Source organism: Taurulus bubalis (assembly GCF_910589615.1).
Source record: "Taurulus bubalis genome assembly, chromosome: 7".
NCBI classification, from domain to species: domain Eukaryota; kingdom Metazoa; phylum Chordata; class Actinopteri; order Perciformes; family Cottidae; genus Taurulus; species Taurulus bubalis.
The window spans coordinates 21838759-21851779 of record NC_136595.1 but is presented as its reverse complement, the minus strand read 5'-3'; the positions used below and the strand labels follow the sequence as shown (position 1 = coordinate 21851779).

The window sequence follows — 13021 nt, the reverse complement described above, 5'->3', positions numbered from 1 at the left end:
TAAAGTTATTTAAAAATGTGTCTAAAATGTGTTGTTTTTCTTGTCTTTTTTGTATCATTTGTTGTAAAACTGCATCACAGTTAGAGCTTCAGGGATCTGGGTTTTGGAAGCCAGTACAAATATTGTTTGATATTTAATGTTAGTATCAGAAATGTCTTTATTTGTTATCCTTGATGATCTGAAACTGAATTGGTATAATAACAACACAAGAGTATTTCTTCAAGGGTTTAGCTCCTGAAGGCAGGATGCTATATATCTACATCAGTGTCCGAGTAAATGTTTCAATACACAATTTAGATATAATACAATAATCTGCTATAAACAAGTCATATGGTATTATGTTCAACCCACATATCCCCCCAGTGTCTATCAGATAGAACTTAAACAATTACCTAAAATCATTATATCATGAAAACTCTACTGAAGTAGAAAAATACATTTAAATACACAATCTGTTGACAGAATATCACATTTCTCATCTGCTTAAATCTTTCCTTTTTTTTTTTTTTTTACTCTTCAGACAAAAGCAGGCATACATATTTTCTGTTGAGTGAAAAATCAAACATGGAGGAAACAACTGCTGTTCCTTATATACAGTTCCAGTCGTTGGCCACCAGATGGCGGACACGGAATGTAAACGCCACAACCAGGAGCCGCTTCCTTCATGCAGCAGCCGGGTTGATATCCCTGTATCTTCCTCCTCATCATGGGCCTCTGCACCAGCAGCACCTTACTCCTCATAACAAAGACCCGTGAAGAAGTGAAGACTGGTGGAGGTGATGCTATATGTAAATATTTAATATGTAAACGACACATCAAAATATGAAAAACTATTGAATCGGCTTATGTTCACTTATCAAAGATCTATCAAATCAGTGATGTTGTCTCGCATGACATTGCATTACTTTAAAGAAATGCTCAAAATGAGTGGGAACATGTGTTTATAAATACTTCAAAACTTACTTAGATACAAAATATGTTGTCAAAATGTATGATCAGTGCAGCTCTAGCATCGTGTTTATTTTACTCAGTTTTTTTTCTGGAACTCTTTATATCTGTATACTGAAAACACATCTCTTGAGAAAGCAAGTCTACAAAATATATACATGTATCTTTAAATCTATCAATCTATATCTATCTATCTGTCTAAATAAATATATTTAAATCTATTTGTCTATATCTATCTATATATATATATATATATATATATATATATATATATATATATATATATATATATATATATATATATGTATCTATCTCTCATATATATATATATGCATATATATATATATATATATATATATATATATATATATATATATATATATATAAATCAATCTATCTATATCTATCTGTATCTATCTATCAATATATATATATATATATATATATATATATATATATATCAATCTCAATCTCTCAATATATATATATATATATATATATATATATATATATATATATATATATATATATATATCAATCTATCTATCTTATGCAAAAATAAACAATCTTGAAAAGCAATATGACCCTTAAAGTATGACCTTTCAACCTGCATTTTACTTCCTGAGCACTATATGCATTATTGCTTTATAATGAAAGAAAAAAACCTTTCATCTGCGTCTCTGGTAACTTTGTACCATCCAATGTGAGGAGAGAGAGAGAGAGAGAGAGAGAGAGAGAGAGAGAGAGAGAGAGAGAGAGAGAGAGAGAGAGAGGGGAGTAGGGGGGGAGAGGTAACCGGCACCTGCAGGACGTCTCTCTCTCTCTCTCTCTCTCTCTCTCTCTCTCTCTCTCTCTCTCTCTCCCTCCCTCCCTCCCTCCCTCTCTCCGTCCTTCCCGTTCACTCCTAATAGGATAATTGATAGAAAGCCTAAATAGTCGATACCGGTGGACTCAGGAAGGTCGTCGGAAGCTCTGAGGAGAAACTTTGACGCGCTGCTCTCTCTCTCTCAGCGAGTTGCAGGACTCTGAGGCTCTGGGATGCTCTGAGATCTGAAGAGTTGAGAACACAACACTTTTCTGCCGTCTGGAAACTCGCACTTCGCAGGTATGGCCTTCTTGAACTTATACAAAACTGTATTAAAACTGTTATTTTTGCTATATTAATTTCCCATCAATTATCTTTTGGTAAATAAAAGGCCTATTTGTCAATGTTCCTTCGTAATAGTGGGTCGACTGATGTTGTGCTTATGGGTCAAACTTGATGGCATGATTTTATTATTAAAGCTCTACTAGCTAATAGGTAGATTCAAAAAAAGATAACATTTTAGTATGAATTTAACTTGTGAAGTTTGTGTTTCAGCACTATTTTGGCACATTGTCCTCAGCCTAACATCATATTTAATCGAATTACGCAACAGTCAAGAATCATTTAACCTATTTTTAATAAACAAGCTCCCTTTCCCTTCTTACGACGACGTAACGTCGCAGTGTAATGACCTCTCTGTCAAACGTCGTTCAGCCTTATTAGCAGCGTCTCATCTGCGTCCTGCTGATTGGGAAAGTGTCCTAATTAAAGGATTTCCCCATCACTGCAGATATGGATCAGGGGGCAGTGTGTGCCGGATGCCACCGACAGATCACAGACAGATTCCTGCTCAGAGTCACTGACGGCCTCTGGCACGAGGAGTGTGTGCGGTGCGCGGCGTGCGGGGACGCGCTCAGGAACTCCTGCTTTCTGCGGGACCGCAAACTTTACTGCAAGCGGGACTATGCTGAGTGAGTGCTGATCTCCCACTCTTCATCACTGTTTTGGTTTTCTCCTGAAAAATCATAAAGCACACATACATTTTACTTGTTAACTCCGGAGAGAACTCATTTTCACCTTCATCCAAGGGAAAGGTTTTCCAGGTTGAGCTCATCTGATTTGACTTTTACCCACTGATTTCATGAAGACATTTTAAATATATACATATCAATGCATTACAGTTTTTCTTTCAAATGTATTCAATGTGCTAAAATAATAATTTTCTTCATGTTTACATTTTTTTTATTATGAATTCTGTTTTTTTCCTGGTCCTGTTTTCGCTTTGGCACACATGTTCCAAATACCAACAATAAGTCTACGCTATCACAAAAAAACATCCAATGGTGTTATACTAAGACATTCCTTATTTTTTTCTTGGCTGTTTATCCAATTTGTAATTTCTCTCATTTTATTTACTTTAATTTTACTTTTTTTGGCCCATAGCCCAAATATTACTGTGCGTTTTGAAGACTATTTTGACAACGGAACCCTTGTCCAGACCTGACCTTGACTAAGAACGTGCTTTTGTGTGTGTGTGTGTGTGTGTGTGTGTGTGTGTGTGTGTGTGTGTGTGTGTGTGTGTGTGTGTGTGTGAGAGAGAGAGAGAGAGAATGAGAGAGAAAGGGACACAGAGAGAGAGAGAGAGAAGTTGTGAAGTAGTTTCTCTTTAAACTAACTTAAACACATCCTATTCCTACTTAGTTGTGTATGTTTTACATATGAGTACACGCTTTATAGTTTATGGCAAAAGGATTGTGATATGAGTGTGTGTGCACGTGTAGTTGTGCACGTGCATACTGTATATGGTGCAAGCTGACTTGCAGGGAACTTGGCACAGTACACTAAGAGAACAAGGTGACTGGAGGAGGAAGGGGTGGCGAGGGAGCTGGAATGTGAGAGCACTATTGCATAGTGTACATCCACACACACACGCACACACACACACACACACACACACACACACGTGCACACACACACACAAAAACACGGTAACACCTTCAGACACAACACACACATACACACACAGCACACAACCAGGGGTAGAGCTCAACTGACACATTGTCAAAATGTGTTAAAATTTCGAGGCCCATTGGCGTGGCAACTGCAAGCTGGGGACAACATATGGTCTCGTCGATGAGGCGGCCACCCCCCCCCAAAAAAGAAAAGAAAATCCCACAGCTATCGCCCATCGCCCGGCTCCCTACCAGCCCACTGCCTCATCCCCTCATTCTTTCTCCTAAACATGCTTTCACCTAAACTAGAGCCAAGAACTGCACACCCTAGCAGGCAGCAGCTCACATTATTTCTGAACAATTTAGTGACGGTCGTTCTGCCAAGCAGGGCAAGGAAACAAGAAGTGGTACACTTACCGGTCAAAATACGCTATCCCCACCACCATGTTCCCACTCAACTAAATCACTCTGCAGTGGTGCTGAAGCTTGGAAGCAGAAGATCTGTATCAGCAGAACATTTAAAAACATGATTTCAAGCACTGATTTCAACATTTTAATTTGTATTAACAGTCAATTCAAAGTGCTTCGCGTGATGAATGACGATCACATCAAAGCACAGAGAAGAAGAGCATGACTGAGAGGTAATTAGCAGAGTAGAGCCATATGTCAGAAGGTCTGCTGCAGCCCGACAAGAGAGACGCTGAGGATGGTGTGAACTTATTTTGGGGGACAGTGCGCTCCGTGGGCTCTGGCGTTATGTGCCGCAGCATCTGGAAGGCTCCGCTCACAGCAGCCCCTGTGTCGAGCGATGGGACGACGCCCAGCCGACCGTGAGATATCTGACCTGACCAATTAGCAGGAGGCCTGGTGCCAGAGCTCGGCCTCTGAGGTCTCACGTCTCCGCCTCCCTCTCGTCCCGTCTGGGGCGAAGACACCTTATAACACATGAGCGCCACTGTTGTCCACGATGTGGGTTTTAAAAAGTGTGCCAGTGTTTCTCTCTGTCGGTGCAGACACTGCGTTCTGCTCCCTCCCTTCTTTTGATGCAGGACTAGTGTGAAGCCAGCTCATAAGTGACGATTATTCCATACTGTGACAACATTTGTCTCCAACCACACGCTGTATCCTCGGCCTTGTTTTCTCTTTCAGTGCTAAGTCAATGCCAGAGCCCGGCCACCGGGTTTGTTTGACTGTTCATGAAGGTAGAAGACACGAATGCCAAAATTTAGACCAAGTTTTGTATTATGTTATTCCTCTTAAATCATCATGTCATCATGTGATTGTATTATAGTGACTCCAAAAGGCTATACATACAACAAGTATTCAGAATAGTTTACTATTTAATATGTCAAAATGTATTATGTCAGAACATGCCGAGAGTTCATATCTAAGCAAACTTAAATGTCCCAGTTTTCGGCAAATGACAGATTTGTTCAGGTATAATTAACATCAAATAAAAAAATGCACACCAACAAACATAACAAAAGTCAAATATTAATGCAAACCATAGGTTATTAAAGGTAAAAACTTCTATCGAGTGGTGTACAAAATATAACAATAGAAATAAAAACAATAAGCCCCCCAATAAACACCCAGGTATTTTAAAGCAACACAATGCTATTTCCAATTAGCTTTGAATAGATATCTTGTTATTCACGATGGATAAAATATTGAAACAAATTGCATCACTGATATTTGTGTTGAGCATTTCTTCTCTAAACTGAACTGATTTTCAGTTGATTTACATGATGATTTCAGTCAATTTTCTTTTGGACATCTTTGGTGAATTAATACATTTGTCTTTCTACTTTCAGGTTGAATCCCTTTCTAAAAACTGCATAAATAAATATAATAATAATGAACATGATAACAATATTAATGATATGAATAATAATAGTAATATCAAGAATACGGTCTCTACTTCCTTGGCATTGTTATAGTTATATACGATAATAGTTATTTATGTTGAAGACAAAACAATTGGAACATTGTCAGAGATATTGATACTAATAGCATGCTCATATCGTGCATGTAATTCACCCAGTGTGTTGACCCGAAGCAGTCACACAGGACACAGAATGCATACATCAGACTGCTCTGTAATTTAATGAAGCAGTATGCAGATTCCTGTCCGACAATGTGACGTTTCGGTTGCTCAGATTGTCAGTAGATGTCGTTCGGCTAAACGGTTCAGTGGACGGGTGGACGGGACAGCAGATCGGCCGTCAGATCAGCGGTGCGGCTGACGGTGCACTTGACCCGCAGATCTGTATCTGATACACGCTCTTCTGTCGGTGTGTGTGTGTGTGCGTGTGTGTGATCAGCGGCAAAAGGATCCAGGTTAACCTGATCCAGAAACAGGATCTGTTTCTCTGCATGTCCACTAGACCAGCAGTCTGTCTGCCAAAGGTCAGCACTGAAGTCAGGGCAAGAACAATGGGAGAGGAGGGCTTTGCTGGGGAGTAAATGTGTGTGTGTGGGTGTGTGTGTGTGTGTGTGTGTGTGTGTGTGTGTGTGTGTGTGTGTGTGTGTGTGCATTTCTGCCAAACACTCATCGTATTATACAGTGTATCTACCTTGAGAGTGGCTGACCCCAGTGTTCGCAGGATTTTGCTGACTTATTTCTCTGTAATGATCTTGTCACTAATTGCCACGTCCAAATCCAGCATGACTGAGTGTTCCCGCTCTCCTGGCTGGGCCCGTGGGCCAATCATGTCAACGGAAACTCTGAAATATTAAACGACTCTAGCTGCTCCATAAGCATTGGAGGTACTCTTGCCTTTGCATTAACGGCGCTGGGTACGATAAGACCGACTGACGCATAATGGAAAAAGTGATTCTCGAAACTGGGAATGGTCTCAAAATATTAATGCTGTGTAGCGTTAGCGTGTAGCATTAGCATCCTGATTGGACGCTAAATCGAGCACTTTGCTGTATCATAGAAACCCAGAAATATTTTGGGTGTTTCTTCCGCCACACTTCCTTTGAAGATGTTTTATTGATGCGTGTTGTGTTGCCACAGGAATGCGCACACCGTAGACGGTATGTTTGCCATATTAAAGCGCATACCATTGAGGCCGTGGTGGCCAGACGACTCGGATGGGTCAACCAGCCCGACTGACCCTCCTGAGCCACTGGGAATGGGCTTTACCGTTTCCCTAGCGACGCCGTAGCAACAGTGAGAGGTCCCAGCAATGTTTGCCTTTAGGATGTTGCAGCTCCAGACCTTTTGACAGGGATGTCTCAACCCGGCTGTTTGCCTAATGTTTCATCTGAGATTTTGTTTGTTTGTAAATATTGTGCTAAATTTCCACTTTGCATGTATTTGAAAAGGAAGTCAAAAGCAATATTTGTTTCACTTGAAAGGTAGTGTGAAGTCTTGGATTCACTGAAATCACCTATTGCTAATATTTTCACTTTTATGTTAGAACTGACATAAAAGGAGAAATATAATGATTTCCTTTTGTTGTGTGGCACTTTTATGCCTCGAGCAGGTCTGACATAAAAGTGAAACAAAGCAGAAATATTAATAATAGGTGATTTAATTACATTTTCTGCCTGGTACAATTGCTTTGAAAGTGCGGGTGACGCAGTATAATTTCATTAAAAATCATAATCAGATCTGTCTGAAATAAAACACACAAATGAACAATTACATATTTTTTTAATATATATTTAATATTTCATTTAATAGAATAAAAAGTGAATCATCATTTTTGTATAATGAAACAGATATGATGCCTGTGGTTGTTCACAGGAGGCCGATAAATTAAATAAATATTAAGAGAAAAATATTTCAAATGTAAGTAAAAAGTAAAACAAAAAAAGTATTTCACTCTTCATTGGTAGCAAAGGAAAATATAAAATCTCATCTTGAATCAGTGACATAGAGGATCTCCTTTTGGGCCGCTTGAAGTATTTCCATGTGAAAACACAAACGTGGAAAAAAAAAAGCTGTCACTTTCTCATGCATCTGAGCTGCCTGGTCTGGTGACCCAGTCAGGTCTGCAGACAAACGGCAGCTCCAGAATGATGACGCATCATCCTGCGTGACAGACCCAAAATGCCGCGGTGCCAGCCAGCGGACAATGGTCCCGCTGCTTGGGGGCCGGCTCTGCCTTTGTCCCGCTCTGGTAAAGCAGACTTAGGGATAATTCCGCGGATAATTCATGGGACCGGCGGCTCAGCCTCTCCCACCGGGAGATCTGATTCCCCCCCTCCGCCTGGAGCCATGGCCTGCCGAGAGCTTTTCTCCGGCCTCCCCAGGAGCACGGCCTCGGACAAGGCAGCCGGAGCCACGGCAACAGTCTCTGAGGCTAAGCCCACCAGTCCTGGTTGCCGGGCGCTAAGATGCACACCCGCCACGCCGAGGGTATGTGTCTGAGTGGTCGGGGCGGGAGGAGGAGGAGGAGGAGAGGGGAGAAGTCAGGTTGGCAGTTGTTTTGAGTGACAGCTCGACTCAGCAACATTCCCAGAATCAACCAAGCATTTTCTTTTTTTTCACGGAGTCCCTTCTTACGGAGGTGTGAGGGGTCCTCGAGTGGCTCAGCTTATACTCCAGCTCTCGGCCTCCAAACAAAAGCATCGCTCTGTGTTATTTACTGAGCTCTCACAGTTTCATCTCTATTTTCCTCCCTCGCTACACCCCCTCCCACCCCCTTTCTCCAGTCTGTTTGCAGTGTGTTGCGGGGGCTGCGCGGAGGCCATCTCTCCCGCAGACCTGGTGATGCGTGCGGGGGCCGCTGTGTTCCACCTGCGCTGCTTCACCTGCAGCGTTTGTTCCTGCCGCCTGCAGACCGGAGACCGCTGCGTCCTCAAGGAGGGACAGCTCCTGTGTGCCAGAGAGGACTATCACCGGTGTGTGGCCAGCCCCACCTCCTCCGACACAGGTACAGGTTGGATTTGTGTGTGTGTGTGTGTGTGTGTGTGTGTGTGTGTGTGTGTGTGTGTGTGTGTGTGTGTGTTTGTACATGTATGCACCAATCACACAGTACAGCAATACTGGGTTCGAAAAGACAAATCCGTGGGTTGTTTTGACACAGTGATATGTTGGATTTTTTTAAATATGACATGGTTGCAAACTGTTGTGATCTACTCTTGTCACTTGTTACTGGTTGTTTGTCATTTGTGAGTCCTTTGCCATTTGGACTGTGATTCATTTTGTAGAACTAACAATACATGTGTGTGCAAACTTGAGGTTATTGTCTCGGCCATCCATTCATCCATTATCTTTTAAACCACTTATCCGTCTCCGGGTCGCGGGGGGTGTAACATCAGAAAATAACACCAACACGCGGTCAAAACAACCCACTGGTTTGGAGTTCAGTTTCCTGTAACTTAGCTATTAAAAAGATAATATGATTAAGTGTCAAATATTGATCAAATTTTCTTTTTTAGAAACGTTTATGACTAAAACTACCACTGGCTACCAGTTTTCCATCTATTCATTGAGAAATTCAAGGAGTCGAGGACCACTCCAGGTTTGCTAAAAAGCATTCTGGGAAATACAGGCAACGACAAACTGAAGCAGAGATCAGACAAGTTGAGGGAAAGTGGTTCGACTAAAACTTGTAATCAGAAAATAGCAGAATGCAAATATTGCGTTGAATGCCTCAGATTGATGGCATAGGTTTTCTCTTTGTTTTATCCGGCTCTTAACATGTGTCTTCCATATGTGAACACTTGGTTGTGAATAAACATGTGCTTTTCAATCACGTCTGCCCCCTAGGTAGAAGTGAGGATGAAGAAGAGGAGGAGGAGGAGGAATCTGGAAGGGATACAGGCCGACGAGTCAGATCAGACGACCTGGAGAGCAAACGTCCCAAAAGGCCGCGCACTATTCTGACGACTCAACAAAGACGGACCTTTAAAGCCTCCTTTGAGGTTTCATCTAAGCCCTGCCGAAAGGTAAAGAGTGTTCATTCTCTGTTAAGTAGTCTGGAGGTTCTGTAGTTCCTGCCCTGCGCCATAGCTTCAGTTCCAGATATAACAAAGGCTTTGTTGCACATGTGTTTTTGCATAGAGGGTGTCTTAAACTTGTCGTTTCTCTCAACATTCTTACTGTTATTCCTACAAAAAAACTGAGAATTGTAATTCATTTTAATGAGGATTTAACAGACTATGGTAGAAATGAGCAAGCAGCAGAATCATAATTCTACAGGGGATGTCGTTTTCAATCAACCAAATAATACTTTTTTAATTTATTTATTTAGTGTGTTGTATTTATTTATTTTATCAAATGTGGACATAAAACAATTAAATCATGTGTTGCTCTCATGGTGTTCAGAAAAGAAGAAATACAAATTTTTTTCAATACAGAAAAAATACATTGAATTATGCCAGACGTGTTCAGCTATCTGTACCTAGTGTGATCTGTTATAGCCATAGCTAGATTCCAAAGCAGACATCAAAATCCCAAAAGAGCAGATATTACGAAAGACGTAATTTTTAACTGCTTTATCCTTTCCTCCTTGTTTGATTGGTGAAGTAATATATATTTTTTAAAGTTTCAACCTTCAAGTGACCTCTTCTCTCTTTTTCCTATTTTCCAAATATGACCCTCCCATTCTAACTTTCTCCCCCTTTCCTCCCCCTGAATCTTAATCCAAGGTAAGGGAGACCTTGGCCGCAGAGACTGGTCTAAGCGTCCGGGTTGTGCAGGTCTGGTTCCAGAACCAAAGAGCCAAAGTAATACAAAGTGCACACACACACACACACACACACACACACACACACACACACACACACACACACACACACACACACACACACACACACACACACACACACACACACACACTCATATGCGCTACTAATAAAAGGACTCTTTCCGCACCATGTTTGTGTGCCAGTAGAAATCAGCCTGGTTATCTCTTCATACAGGAAACTGATGACATCTCATTGCGAGATCGCTGCAGATTAATCCTCATATTTCCTCACAAAGTGGGCTCATGTGTGGTTTCCCTCCTCCACTGAAAGATGTCCTTTACCTCACTGTTAATACTTTGCAATTGAGTGAACACAGTCGTACGCCTGGGTGGCAGAGGGACTGTGGAGTGATACAAATGTTGTACACTAAGGCCTGTATGTGAGGTTTACGCCTGCTGCGGGTGCTTGTCTTTTTAGATGAAGAAGCTGGCCAGGAGACAGCAGCAGCAGCAGGAGCAGCATCAAACTCAGGAGCAGCGAGAACATCCAACACATCACACAGGTAAATGGATAACGTCTTTATAAGAGCTTTACTCCCATGCCATATGATATACCAAAGATAAAAGTAAGATATATATATATACAATATATATATATATATTTAAATATCCTTTCAATAAAAAACTAATATACGAAGAAAAAAAATACTTCTATATTTTACAAAATATTTTGCCATGTAGCAGTGATTTTTTTCAGGTATCTTTTTGCAGACAAAACAAAAACATTACGAAGTTAGTTAAAGCTGAATTCCAGATTTAGGAGTTTTTAAAATCACCAAAGTCAGTTATAATGGAGCTCTAAAGATGCACTGTAACAGACAGGGGTAAACACAACTCATGTGTGTCTGCTGTGTCCCACAGCGCCCTCCTGTGGCGGTTTGACATCTGAGCTGGAGCACCTGGGGTCCTCCTTTCCCCACATTCAGCAGCAGCAGCAGCAGATGGGACTCACCACGCTGGAGCCACAGGACTATGACATGGACCCCTTCAGGCAGGGCCTGACCCCTCCTCAGATGCCAGGGGATCACATGCACCCCTACGGTAAAAACCTCAGAGCTATCAAACCATGATGAAGAATAACAGTTTATGTTTAAAGTAATGCTCGACAAAGAAAGAAAAAAAAAAGAAAACATATATATTTCATATGATTTGTTGGCATTATGTTGGCAGTGTGAGTTTGTTAATTTAGAATGCACAATAGTTTGTTTATTTTCTCAAATTTGGACCTCAGTTTCCTGCTCAGTGTCCTTGTGCTGTAGAAAAACTCTCATTTCCATTTTAGCATCAAAAGGTTTAAATTAAAAAAAAACATGACCGTCTCTTGGTGACTTTACATGCGATTCAATTTGTGGAGAAGCTCCACTTAAACACATTAAACGCTCGTGCAACTTTCTGTCAAGATGTCCAACATAATTTCACAATCTATGGATGGACAAAATAGTGGAAAATAATAATATAATGTAATTTAACACTGACCTGAATAAAAATCTCCCCAGCACAAAAACATTAACATTATATATTTGTTAAGGGATTTTGTATTAGATTTCATTATATTTCAGTTGCTCCAGTTATTTTATCCATCCCTTGTACTGTGCAGACCAGTGTGTTTAATTTATATTGGCAGAAATGGAAAATATTATTTGTAACTATGTTTTCATTCGTGTACAGTCACCTGAAACTAAGAATCGGTGTGTTGTCATTATATCTTAAAAAGAGCCCTTGATATCTTTAAAATGGAGCGGATCCCCTTTATCCACCTTGATGCACTGCTATATTCCTACGGTAGCCCAGAATAGACAAACCAAATGCCCTTTTGTACTTGAAAAGGTCCTTTTGTACTTGAAGGCCACTGTAGTTCACACAATGTAAAACCGTGGTAGTGCCAGCCGCTGTCTGACTTCTGTTCCTCCTAAAATAGTATAATCTTGGTAAGGATGGCCTCTGAGACGCGTTACCACAGTTTTGCACTTGGCTGTTCACGTTACCGCAGTCTTTCAACTCTTCCAAAATGTATTTTGTACTTCCATAAAGTTGGGTCAAAGATGGTCAACATTGATAACGCAGAGGCTGAGCAGAAGACAGACATTAAAGAACTGTTTTTACAGGCTGAATAATACTCCTTCATGTGTAAAATAGTTGAAGTGATCAATGACTTTTGTCTTCCTTAGGTTTTAAGGGTCTGTATGGCGACATGGACAGAGACCCTCTGTGTCACGTGGCCGACAGCGACTGCCTGTCCCTGGGTGACTCCTCTCTGCTCACCCCTATTGACCGCCTCTACTCCATGCAGGACTCTTACTTCACCTCCTGAGGTCGAAGGTCGGACTCAGTGAGCAGCGGCATGTCTCCCTCGCTCTGCATCGCTCTCCAGTCGCATCAGTTATCTGTCTGTACCGTGCACAAGGTAGTTGAAGAAGTGGCAAATCACCGCAGAGGGGACCTAGGTACTCGGTGATATTGTGCAATACACCACATGCACGTGCATATAAACATGTGACACTACTGCCTCTTATGCTTTACAATCCCACCGTTACGACACAGGCTCCTGTGAATGTACGATACTGTCGGACCTCTCTCACTATGTTTGAATGTTAGATTATGATATTATA

General features: G+C 41.2%; 1 protein-coding gene across 1 annotated transcript; it reads left to right on the top strand.

Moving 5' to 3' along the window:
- Positions 1-2545: 2545 nt before the first annotated feature.
- lmx1a (LIM homeobox transcription factor 1, alpha) lies at positions 2546-12723 on the top strand (the record flags this gene model as incomplete). The annotated part of the gene is made up of 7 exons (XM_079221216.1): positions 2546-2724; positions 8374-8594; positions 9434-9612; positions 10315-10392; positions 10831-10915; positions 11274-11453; positions 12581-12723. 7 exons carry the CDS (start codon positions 2546-2548, stop codon positions 12721-12723), a joined length of 1065 nt encoding a protein of 354 aa, XP_079077342.1.
- Positions 12724-13021: the final 298 nt, after the last annotated feature.